The sequence below is a fragment of the Bubalus bubalis genome, chromosome 4 (assembly GCF_019923935.1).
Source record: "Bubalus bubalis isolate 160015118507 breed Murrah chromosome 4, NDDB_SH_1, whole genome shotgun sequence".
NCBI lineage: Eukaryota > Metazoa > Chordata > Mammalia > Artiodactyla > Bovidae > Bubalus > Bubalus bubalis.
The window spans coordinates 6,868,410-6,880,632 of record NC_059160.1 but is presented as its reverse complement, the minus strand read 5'-3'; the positions used below and the strand labels follow the sequence as shown (position 1 = coordinate 6,880,632).

The window sequence follows — 12,223 nt, the reverse complement described above, 5'->3', positions numbered from 1 at the left end:
GGAGTGGGGTGGCTGCCCTGGGCCTCCTTGGTGGGCACACACAGCAAGAGGATGGGCCAGGCAGGGAAGGACCCCCGGGCACTCTCAGCTGTATGTGACGGCCCCTGTTTCCCTCTGTAGAGACGCAGAGTCAGGAGTGGGAAGAAGCACGACTCTGAGGTAAGTGAGGCCTGGCCAGGAAGGGCCGGGGGCTGGGGACTGTCACCTGTCAGGGCTCCCTGAGACAGGAACCCTGTCCAGCACGTGGTCGGGGCCCCTGAGATACCAGGGGGGCTCCTTTAGGACACTTACAACCCGACCACACCTCGAGCTGAAAAGGGAGGGGCTTCCCTGGAAAAATAAAGAACTACACACTCCAAGTGTGAACAGAAGCAGGGGCTATACACTGCAAGTGTGCACAGCAGGAGGGGATACACACTGCAAGTGTGCACAGCAGGAGGGTAGGGGTAGGGCATCAGAGGGCCTTTCTGCCCATATACCGCCCTCTTGCCCCTCCTTGCAGGCCATGGGAGCACCAAACGATGCTGCCCCCAAGGAGGAGACTGCTGTCTTGTCTAGGGAGGAGGGGCAGGTGGGGCCCCCGGGGAAGGAACCAGCCAGCCTCATTCCTGGTGCGAAGGGGGTGACTGAGAAGGAAGAGGTAGCAAGGACCTCAGGATGGCAGGTAAAGAAGCCTGGGGCTCAGCTGGAACACTGTCCCCGTGTGGGTCCTCCTGGGAAGCCCCCGGGCTCTGCAGGGTGGAGTGCAGAGGCCAGGCCCATGCCACCATGGCAACGGTGCAGGGAGGCCAGGGCACCCCAAGACCACTGAGTCAAACTGCCATCCCGGTGGAAGAACAGCTCTGTGTGGAGCTGAGAGGTGCAGACACGGTCTGAGCAGCGAGTGGATCTGAACCCTGGCCTCCCCCGATTTCTTGTGAAGTGAGGCCTGTTTCCCCAGCTGCACAACGTAGAACCCGCCTCATCTGACCCCGTGCCCCTTCTCCCTTCCTAGGAGAATAACAAGGCCCGAAAGGAGATGGCTGTGTACGTTTCTGGTAAGACAGCAGACCCCAGCTGTGCAGCAGGACTGCCCTGCTCCCTCACCTCAGGGACCCTGCAGAGGTCACAGATAGCTGAGCTCCTCCCTGACCCTCCAGGACCAGGGAGGGGGCGGGGATGAAGCCCAGGTAGCCCGATGCCCAGTCTTTCCTGAACGAGCCCCTGGGTCCTTCTTCCTTCTTGGTTTGGCAGGACTTGAGGCCACTCCCCTTGGCCTGGTGGAAGGTTTCCGCCCTTTTAGCAATGCTGACCTGTTCTCCTGGCAACAGAGGATACCTTAGCCCTGGGCAAGGTTCCCTCCAGCAAGGTATCCACAGGGTGTGTCTGATTGTGCTTTTTATTTATTTATTTATTTTTTACTTTTTTTTTTTTTAAATTGCTCAGTTATGTCCAACTCTTTGCGATCCCATAGACTATATGGTCCATGGAATTCTCCAGGCCAGAATAGTGACGTGGGTAGCCTTTCCCTTCTCCAGGGGATGTTCCCAACCCAGGAATCAAACCCAGGTCTCCTGCATTGCAGGTAGATTCTTTACCACCTGAGCCACAAGGGAAGCCCTGATTGTGCTTTTTAGAGGCTTCCGAGGAGGACGTCATGGAGGAAAGGCCCGGGGGCTGGGTCCCCCAGCTCTTGAGGAAGCTTTGGCTGGGATGGTTCCCCGCCTCTGACATCCCCAAGACTCAGAGCCACCAGTGACACTGCGTCCAATAAATCCACACTTGTTGCTTCTGCAGCCCCGTTTCCTCCTTTCAGGGCCCTCAAGTTTCTACAAACTCAGTGTGGCTTTGTCCACCGCCCCTGTCCCAACAAGCTGCAGGAACACCACCTCCTGCCATTAAGCGCTTGACATGGGTATGCTGGAGACTCAAGGGGCCCTGGCTGGTTTTCTGAGTCAGTGCCAAGGGACAGACAGGGCTCCCTGAATGTCGAGAGCTGACTGTCATGAAGGCACTACTGGCTTGATCAGGGGCTTGGGTCTGACCTGTCTGGGTCTCCAGGCTCTTAACCTCAATGTGCCAAGGAGTCTGCCTAAGACTCAGGTGACCAGAGAGTCATTGGAGCCCTTGGGTGGTGTCTGTGTGAGCTCAGTCCAGACCAGACTGGGGGCTGGAGGTGGAGGATGGGGGTCCCTGCCCTTGGCCGGGGCTCCAGGCTGAGAAGGTCACAGCCTCAGAGGCGGCGCAGGAAGACAGGACTCGGCTGCCATCAGAGGCAAACCTCCTGCTGGCTGAAAGGGAAACACAAGCCCAAGGTCACATGGTGTCATAGCACAGCAAGGACGAGAGCAGGGTGTCCTGCTCTGAGCTCTGCAGGGCTTCCTTCTGCTCTGCCATCCCACTGTCACAGGATCCAAAGTTAACCCTGCCCCAGGGCACGCCCACCATCCACAGGGGCTCATTTCCGGCCCCTGCCTAGGCTCCTGAGAGCCTGGCCTCACCTGGCCACTCAGAGGATTGAGCCCCAGGTTGGAGCCAAGCTCTAGCATGGCTGTGAGTGGCAACTCCTACTGGGCAGGGGCTGGGGGATGAGTGTCCTTAAGGGGCAGGGAAAGGGGGCCCATCCTATAAAGAGGCCCAGGGAGGTGGCTCCCTCCTGGGAAGGGCTCCTGCTTCAAAGCTCTGAGCGCTGGGGGTTACCCGGCATATCACTTCCCAGTCCTGCCCCCATTTTCTGGAGCCGCAGACTTGAGACACTGGCTGAGGCTTGTAGAGCCAGGTGGCTATGGCTAGGCCTGAAATGTGGGTGTCTGAGCTGATGGGCCCCCTTATCCCATGGGGGCCTGAAATCTCTCCCCCAGCCTATGTGAGCTCCTCCCAGCAGTTGCCAGGACCTGTTTATATAGGTTTGGTCCTACGTCCAGTAAGGGAGGTTGGGTCTCCCAGGGTGTCTGGGTGTAAGCCTCAGTATACCCATCTCACAGTACACCCTCGTACACTCTGAGCCTCAGTACACCCATATGTTAAATGGGGTCAAATGCCAGGTAAGGATGAATCAGGCCGTGGGGTGGGGGCTGGTTTTGGGCAGACTGCTGAAGCCACATGACTGCCAGGGGCTGGTCAGGTGTCCCAGGTGGACTCAAGTCACGATGGAGCCACCAGACCCTGGTTTATTGACCATCAGGGCTATGGCTGAGGAGCGGCTTGACGGCTGGATGCCTGCCTCTAGCGGGGCACTGCACAGAGCTGGTAGGGGGCTGGGGTCACCAGGAAGACAAAGACACCGTGGTCGCTGGGGCGGGACTGCCCGGCAGGCACCGAGAAGCTGAAATGCTGCAAGAGGCTAGTGAAGAAGAGGAAGAGCTCCATGCGGGCCAGGGGCTCCCCGAGGCACGCGCGGCGACCTGTGGGTGGGCACGGGGGCTCTGTGAGCCTGGGTCTCCCCCTCCAAGACCCCCTCAGGTTGGGGAAGCAAACTGGGCACCCCCCCACCCGCAAGGTACCTGCAGAGAAGGGTATGAAGGCCTCCTGCTTGACGAAGCGGCCCTGGGCATCCAGGAAGTGCTCTGGGTGGAAGCGGAAGGGCTTCTCCCAGACGGTCTCGTCCTTCAGCACTGACGAAAGGTTGGTGATGAGTGTCGTCCCCTGGTGGCAAATGTCTGGCATGGGTGAGGTCTCGATTGGTGGGGGGGTGCCCAGACCCCTGCCACCAAACACACATGGGCACACACACTGCCTGGCACACACCTGGACTCTTCAAGTAACCCTCAGCCCAAGACGTTTCTCAGCACCGTCCCTGTGCCCATGGCAGGGTGCCCTTACTTCTCCTCAGTGCCCGGGCTCCTCCAACACTGTGACATGTTCTAGTTTGTCTTCCTTGCCCGACCAGGGGCTCTTGAGTGGACAGAGCCAGCCCTGTTCTACTCTCCTGTCTACGCCCACCCAGGCTGGGACATTCAGTACCTGTGGCCATGAGGACGGGGTGATTTGGATTCCAGTCCTGGCCACACCTGGCGACACTCACTGCGGTACCAGGTGGCAGGTGGTGCGGAGCCGCAGGCCTACCTTGGGGACGTGGAAGCCCTGCACCTCGATGTCACGGGATGTCATGTGGGGCAATCCCAGGGGGACGATGTCCGCAAAGCGTTGCACCTCATGGACCACGGCCACGGTGAAGGGCATGAGGGCCTGATCCCCCATCTCTGGTCGCCTCACCTGCCCTATCACCTCATCGATTTCCTGCTGGACCCGTCCTGGAAAACAAGTATCCTCGTGCTGGTCAGACCCAAGGGCTGGGACCCGCCTCCTCCTGAAGCCCGGGTAGCACTGCATCCACTCAGAGGAGGCGCTGCGACATCTGAGCTGGGGCTCAGCCCCTGCACAGAGCTGCTGCTGGTGGCCAAACCAACTGAGCTCAGAGGCCTCGGGCTGTCCTCGTCCTCCCACCACCCACCCCGGGCTAGACTCACGCTGCACATCAGGGTGAAGGATCATGAGGAGGAGGGCCCAGGCCAGTGTGGTCGAGGTGGTGACCATCCCGGCGGAGAACAGGTCGGCCACCACCAGGCGCAGGTTCTCATCATTGAAGCTGCTCTCGGGGTTCCCCTTGGCCTGGGTCACACCGGGAAGGTAAGCTCAGGGACAGAGGTGAAGTCCCCACATGGCCTCGCACCCTGCTCCGGTCAGCCCAGGTGCCTGATCCCTGGGTGATACAGAGGCCTGAGTTTGCCTCCTGGGCCCTCAACAGACATCCCTGTCCCGATCACCTTACCTCCTTCACCTCATCCAGGAAGGCGTCAGTCAGGTGTCGGGGTGGCTGGGTCGGGTCCCGGGTCATCTTCTGCTCAGCGATCAGCTCATCAATCAGGGCCATGAAGGCCTTCTGCGCCGGGAAGACCCTGGCGGCCAGCCCTGGGATGCGCAGGAGCACTGGCACAGCTTCCACCACCTGTGCGGGTCACCGCCGTGGGGCCCTGGGAACCTGGGACCTCCTGGTGCCCAGGCGCTCACCAGTCAGGTCCCAGCCTCCTCCAGGGTCCCCATCATCAACCTTGTTGCTCCCTAAGTTCAGACCTGCCTCTCTCCTGGCCCTGGGCCCAGAAAGATAAACCTAAAATGTACATCTCATGGTGACCGGTCCCTTGCAGTGAAGGGGTACTCCCACCCCCAAGCGCACTGACCCCCACCCAGCCTTTCCGATCTACGCTGTCTGCCATCTCCCCACTTCCAAGCCTTTTCCTTGCAGGTACCTTTCCCGGAAAGCCCTTCCTCCTTCGGGAGGGGGGATGGGCCGTTGGAGGACCGAGGCCGCCTTTACGGAGCTCTCTTTCCTCACCTTGCGCACTAAGTTAAACTCTTCCTTCAGCCCATCCTCCGTCAAGTCCAACAGCTTGATGATGCGAGGATCGTTGTACTCGAAGCGGCACCCGAAAGTCAGGGAGGCGATCACGTTGCTCACTGCTTTATTCAGGAGGTCCACGGGGCTAAAGGGACGTTCTGGAAGGGGACGGTGCAAGGTAGGGCGACGCCTCCATCTCTTCTCTCCTAGGCCTCTCCAAACCCCCAGACCTCCGTGTCCCTCAGCCACAGCACTCACTCACCGGCCTGGTCGGCGAAGGCGGCACAGAGGCACGAGGCCTCCTCGGTCACCCACTGCTCCAGTGACTTCTTCCCCAGGCCGAAGTTGCGCAGGGTGGATAGGGAGAAGCGCCGCTGCTCGCGCCAGGCGTCCCCATATCGCGCCAGGATCACACCTGGGGGGTGGGGCGGGCACGTGGGCGTGGCTCGGATCTGGCCCCGCCCCTCCTGGGGATCTGCTCACAGCCCCGCCTCCATGGGGGAAGTTCTCGGCGCTGCCCGCCCACACTGGTCTCGCCCTCCAGTCCTAAATGCCGCCCACTTTCACACCCACTTCAGTCTGGAGACTGCTCCCATTCTCTGTCGGCCCACACTGTTCCCGAGTCTCCCCTGCTAGGCGCCCGTCTTGGCTCCACTTTTTATTTTGCCCACGGAGACCCCGTTTGCCACGTGGGGAAGGTCCTGGCCTACCCCGACATTGTCCTCTTTTCCTGCCCACACCGACGTCCTCTTCGGGTTCGCAGTGGCCCTGGGCCGCCCTCTCTTAGTAAGGCCCCGCCCTCTGCCTCATCCAATTTCTCCTCCCCCAATGCTTGGCACAGTCTCCTTTCTCCACCTGCCGCGCCCTCAAATTCGTTGGCTCTTTCCTGCACCGAAAATCCGCGACCCTGCCTCCGCCTGCAGGGACGCGGCGTGCCCTCTCCGCTTGCCTTCGGCGTGCGGCCCGTAACCCAGGTGCTCGTAGACGGCCGGAGGTGGACGGTCGGCAGTGTCCTGGCTGCGGTACACCAGCGCCTCGCGCACAGCCGCCAGCCCGTTGAGCACGACTACCGGCGTCCACACCTGCTGCAAGCTGAACACGTTCCCGAAGCGGCGCCGCAGCTGCAGGCCAAAGGTCGAAGGTGTTTGGCAAGCCCAGGCCCCGCCAGGCTGTGGGCCGAGTCTCCTGGCATTAGCCTCAGGGCACCTCTGGGTCCCCTCCAGCAGCGAGCAACTGCAAGGACTTTATCTAGTCTTGTGAGCCCAGGGGTTACATTCTCTGGTTTTGAGGCTCTCCGGTTGGATGAGACCATCCTACTCACAGAGCCAGCTATGGCTGTGCAAGTGCCACGAAAGGGTCGGCAGGCCAAGTCAGCGTCCTGTTTCACAGGTGGAGAAGCTGAGGTTCATAGAGGGCAGCAGGGAGGCCCAAGGCCTCCTGGAGGCAAAAGATTTGAAGCAGATCACTGTGCCTCTCTCAACCACAACTCTCCTGATTTAAAAGGGCTCATAACCAGACATCTCCCCCATCCTCAAGACCTTTCCTCCAAAGGTGACCCTCAGAGAGTCATGTTCACATAATTTAAGAGATGGCCAGCTGAATCCCCAGCCTGTTGCCATGTTGTAAAAACCCCACCCCCGGCCTTGTCCTCTCTGACCTCTGTTTGGAAACTCCAATCTGTTCTCGGGCCCTGAACAGACGCCCTCCCTCAGGAAGCCTCTCGGATCCGCCTCCTCTTCTTGGCCTAGTTCCTCTTCCGGCCTGCGGCTTCACCCAGCGCCCACTGTCCGCTGCTAAGTGGGGCCCTAGGACCACCGCTGCGCACTCCCCACCCCTCCGTCCTCACCTGGTTAAAGCTGGGACGCGGGTCCTCGAAGTCCACCTGCAGCAGGTTGCCCAGCACCGGCAGCGGCGTGGGGCCTGGTGGGTAGCGTGCGGCCCAACGTGAGCGTCGGTGCATCAGGTCCAGCAAGAGCAAGAAGATGAGCACGGCCACAGCCAGGGTCCCCAGCGTGTCCCCAGACAGCAGCCCCATGGCTGCCTCCGTGAGCGCTGGGTTCCTCACCGCGCCAGCACCCAGGACCAGGCCAGCAGGGCACTCTCACTCCACCTCCGGGGCTCCACCAGTCCGGGGCCTCTGTATAAAGGGAGCGGAGGACCGGCCTTTGGCCTCTGCCCTGAGCTGTCTTGTCGGGGAGATTGTGCTGCCAGAGGGTACAGAGAGGGGTCAAGGAGAGTCAGGCGCACGGGCGGTCACTGTCCCTCACGTGTGCTCTCCAGGTGCTTCCGGAAGGTGGCTGGAGAGCACAAGAAGTCCCCCTCCCGCGGCCTGACTCCCCAGCTTGGCAGATTCGACAAAGAATCCGGGGTCTTGGGAATGGGTTCTGCCGCCACCTGTCGCCTGTCAGCCTCTAATGCAGCCACAGCCCTGTTCCCAGACCTTGTCCCTGTCCTGCTCCCGAGGGGCCTTCGCCTCCCAAGTATGTTACTGCTCCTTGGCCCGTGCTGGCGGGAGGACCGACTGCCCAGAGGGACCACCGATAGAGTTCTCCGTGTCCCTCACTTCCCACTGGTGCACTCAACACACACTCAGAATCACCCACTCATAAACCACATTTACACACATTCGCATCCTGACTAGCCCACGCTCACGTGCATATCTACACACCCACACAACCACATCCACTTTCCCCTCGGAGACCAGCCCCAAGGGCTCCAGTTCTCAGGGGCTGCCTGGACTCCGCCGACCTCCCTGGCCCTGGAGGCTGCTCTCGATGCTGCCGGCACCTTCACCTGGCTGGCTGCTGCCTCAGTTTCCACCTGCTGTGGCTGAGGGAAGTTTGAATCTGGGGCTAGGGAGGCAGCAGGGTTGTTTTCAGAGTTCCCTAGTCACACTGACCATCCAGTTTGGTGGCCCAGAGGCCCTTTCCTAAGTTTGTTACAAATTGGTCCTTGGACTTTCCTGCTCTTTTGGCCTCAAGGTGATGTATCTCCTCACGTAGGTGTCCATTTCCTGACTTGGAAAAATGTAAGGTGGGTAGTTTACTTTGTTGACTGGGCTGCCAGTAAGCTCAAGGTATTAGGGTGGGTTAGCATAGGCTGTGACTGTCCTTAGAGAAGTGGGCCTGCTTCCTCCTCATCGATTTGTCCTTTAGTTCAGTCGCTCAGTTGTGTCCGACTCTTTGAAACCCACCGACTGCAGCATGCCAGGCCTCTCTGTCCATCACCAACTCCTGGAACCTGCTCAAACTCATGTCCATCAAGTCGGTGACGCCATCCAATCATCTCACCCTCTGTTGTCCCCTTCTCCTCCTGCCTTCGGTCTTTCCCAGCATCAGGGTCTTTTCAAGTGAGTCAGTTCTTCCCATCAGGTGGCCAAAGTATTGGAGCTTCAGCTTCAGCATCAGTCCTTCCAATGAACAGTCAGGGTTGATCTCCTTTACGATTGACTGGTTTGATCTCCTTTCAGTCCAAGGGACTCTCAAGAGTCTTCTCCAACATTACAGTTCAAAAGCATCAATATTTTTGGCTCTCAGCCTTCTTCATAGTCCAACTCTCACATCCATGCATGACTACTGGAAAAACCATAGCTTTGACTAGACGGACCTTTGTCAGCAAAGGAACATCTCTGCTTTTTAATATGCTGTATAGTTTGGTCATAGCTTTTCTTCCAAGGGGCAAGCATCTTTTAATTTCATGGCTGCAAAATCATCATCTGCAGTGATTTTAGAGCCCAAGAAAATAAAGTCTCTCACTGTTTCCACTGTTTCCCCATCTATTTGCCATGAAGTGACGGGACTGGATGCCATGATCTTAGCTTTTTGCATGCTGAGTTTTAAGCCAGCTTTTTCACTCTCCTCTTTCACTTTCATCAAGAGGCTCTTCAGTTCCTCTTTGTTTTTGTCCTTGAACATCAGCTGTTAAAACTTCAGAAGACAAGGGAATGGAAACCAGACGGGGATGTAGTTTCTTGACCCTCTCACAGGCCTGCCGAGGACCTCAAGGAATGGACTCCTGGGCCTCCCTCCTCTCTATGGGTCCAGTCCACTCTGGCTCCGGCCCCATACCCTCCGACCCTGACTCTCTGGTTCCTTCCAGTCCTCCAGCAAAGGTGCAAATACAAACCTTGGTACCACCCTGCACAAGTACGTGTCGCCTCCAGACTGGAATTACGGCTACCAGGCACTTCTTCTTGGTCAGCCTCTTGCCTCCTCCAGGCAAGGGGTTGGTCACATTATGCCAGGGTTCTGCTAGCCTCAGAACCCTCCAACAACTCAAGGGGTAAGATTTGAGGTTGAGAAGCTGATGGGAACTCAGAGGCCCAAACCCATTCAAATGTAAAGGCATGGGAACTCAGAAGGAGGGGAAGGGGCATTTCCAGGGCAGGCCTGGTCAAGGCCGCTGCCCCCCACCCATCCCCGGAGTATGTGAGGCAACCTTTCTTTCTGAACACAGCTGGAGTCGTTCAGGGTCCTGGAGGCTCTCCCCTAGCTTACTGAGACCCTGGAGGAGGCACTCTGCCCTCCTGTACCCCCTCTTACCCTGTTCCCTCCCTCGCACCCCACCCCCAACAGTGAGAGGACAGTTCTTCCCAGGTTGCCTTCAATGGGACAGAGTGCTTGTGGTCTCCAGGTGGGGGTCGTCAACATTTGCAATCCCTGCTTGGCTTGTGCAAGCAGCTCCTTCCCCTCCAAATTCCCACATCCCCACTCTCCTGCCAGGCCCGGGGCCAGCGGGCGGGGCTGGCTGGGGCTCAACTGGCCCTCTTCAGCTTATCCAGCCTTTCCTGCGTCTTGCCTTGGCCAAAGCTGGGGGGAGGGATGGCGAGGGTGGGCCCCTGCTTCAAAGTGCTCACAACCAAGAGGAGGCGGGGAGCCAGGTGACACCCCAGGCCAGCAGTTGCAGGGATGGCTTTGAGGGCTGTGGGGTCATTTCCCCAGGCTGGAGTAGACTTTCTGGGTAAACCTCCTGGAGGTCTTCGGGTGGCTTGGGACTGCAAACAGGTAACCTGACTGCGGGATTAAGGCACCGCTGCAAAGCAGCAGGACGGTGGCAGCTCCAGGTGGGGCTTTTGGTCTGGCAGAGGACTGGATTGTGGGAAACTTGGGTTCTTGGGCCTCAAGGAGGCAGGGAGACCAGCTCTGAGGCCACTGAAAAGACCAAGAGGGGAAGACCTGGGGGGAGCCCTGGGGACTTCTCAGAGCCAGCCGGTGGTCTCCCATCGGCCTCAGTCGAATGTTTCTGTCCATTGGCAGCAATCTTCCACCCTGGACGGGCAGAGTCCGGTGGCACTGGCGGGGCTGGCAGGATGGTCGTCACAGCTTTGTCACAGCGGCCCCGTTACACTGCCATCTACCCTTTGTGTCATGCTCTCTGCAGTCACTCTACTGGGCGTATGAAGGGCAGTGACAGGTAGCTTGTAATTCAGGCAGTGCCTTCCAAACACCGGGGATAGGGGCTCTAGTCCAGGACAGGGTGGCCTTGGGGAAGGCCTCAATCGTGAGGCCAACGCCCTGTTTCAATCCTTGTGCAATGGTAGCCTTGGATTACCCTGCACTCACACACCACGCACTGCTGTTCACGCCCCATGCTCCCCACCCCATGTAAGATCGGCGGCTTTATGGTTTCCAAGGCATGGAGTCTCAGGGGTCACAGCAGTGGGTCAAAGTCACAGAGCATCATTAGGGTCAATCTCAAAACTCAGGCTCTGGACCACTGCTCTACAGCGGAAATACACTTCTATGAGGCCCGAGGGCCAGCATTTAAGTTCCTGCAGGCTTACTATTTTAGAAACACGCTCAGGCGGCCCTTGCTGGCTTCTGCTCTGGTGAAGCGGAGGGTGTTTGAGGGAAGGGCACCCCCCCACCCCCACCCCCGCCACGCCCCGCACACCTCGGGGTCGCAGGTGTTGGCCCCGGCAGGGATGGGAGGGCGCCTCCGACCCCAGACCCGGCCTGAGTCCTGAGTCCGGGAAGACGTCAGCAAGATGGCGGGTGAGCAGCGCCCGGGGCCCGAGCCCCCAGGCACGGAGTCCCGGCCCTGGGCCCCCAAGGCTACACGGAGCAAGCTCCCTGGAAGCAGGTGGGCAGCTGCAGTGCCCAGCGAGGGCGCGGGGAAAGTTGGTGGCATTTCGCTCGCCCCCTGCCCCGCCCCCGCGGCAGACACCCCCCTCAGTTTCCGCTGCTGCCTGCGGGGCGGGAGGAGTGGGAGCCGGCTCTGTGGTCGGTGTGGGGGTTCCCGTGGGCCCAGAGGTCTCACCTGACTCCGGTACCGCCCGCTGGGGTCCAGGCTGCAACCGCGCTTGCAAGTCTGGCCGGCGGACAACGGAGGGGCGGGGCCGGGAGCCGCGGGGTGCAGGCAGATTCCTCCCGTGGTTTTCTGGGAACTGGGCTGGGCAAGACGGGAAAGTTCTGGGGCTTGCCCGCACAATGTGAACTTGCCTCAGGCTTCCCTGGTGGCTCAGAGGTTAAAGCATTCTGCCTGGAATGCGGGCGACCTGGGTTCGATCCCTGGATCAGGAAGATACCCTGGAGAAGGAAATCGCAACCCACTCCAGTACTCTTGCCTGGAGAATCCCATGGAGGGAGGAGCCTGGTAGGCTACAGTCCATGGGGTCGCAGAGTAGGACACGACTGAGCGACTTCACTTCACTTGTAAGTTAAGGTGGTCACCTAAACCTTGTGTTTTTGAACCGCGGTTTAAAAACTTAACTCTTACAAAATACACCAACACTGCACACTTATCATAGAATGATCAAAACCCAGAACGCTGACACCACCCAACTCCGACAAGGGTGAACTCTCATTCCCTGCGGGTGGGTGGGAATGCAGACTGGGGCAGCCACTTTGGAAGACAGTTTGGCAGTTGATTATTTAAAAAAAAAAACCCTGCACACTTGTGTTTATA

General features: G+C 59.2%; 1 protein-coding gene across 2 annotated transcripts; it reads right to left on the bottom strand.

Annotated features, from left to right (window-relative positions):
• Positions 1–3,082: 3,082 nt before the first annotated feature.
• On the bottom strand, positions 3,083–11,728 carry LOC102406860 (cytochrome P450 2D14). Of its 2 annotated transcripts, none has more exons than XM_044942480.1 (10): positions 11,576–11,728; positions 7,164–7,454; positions 6,267–6,438; positions 5,580–5,732; positions 5,315–5,475; positions 4,751–4,927; positions 4,449–4,590; positions 4,045–4,232; positions 3,483–3,624; positions 3,083–3,322 (listed from the first exon to the last, which is right to left on the bottom strand). In XM_044942480.1, the coding sequence occupies exons 2-10, from the start codon at positions 7,350–7,352 to the stop codon at positions 3,243–3,245; spliced, it is 1,404 nt and encodes a 467-aa protein (XP_044798415.1). In that variant the 5' UTR covers positions 7,353–7,454; positions 11,576–11,728; the 3' UTR covers positions 3,083–3,242. The 2 variants fall into 2 exon arrangements, with proteins under 2 accessions (XP_044798415.1, XP_025138544.1); XM_025282759.2 differs by having other exon boundaries at positions 3,083–3,383; positions 11,576–11,727.
• Between the last annotated feature and the right edge of the window lie 495 nt (positions 11,729–12,223).

Coding starts and splice junctions, on each gene's coding strand:
- LOC102406860 (XM_025282759.2), bottom strand. CDS start 7,352: ATGGGGCTGCTGTCTGGGGACACGCTGGGGACCCTGGCTGTGGCCGTG. Junction 6,439..7,163: donor CGCGTCCCAGCTTTAACCAG/GTGAGGACGGAG, acceptor TTTGGCCTGCAG/CTGCGGCGCCGCTTCGGGAA. Junction 3,384..3,482: donor CTTCATACCCTTCTCTGCAG/GTACCTTGCGGG, acceptor GCCCACCCACAG/GTCGCCGCGCGTGCCTCGGG.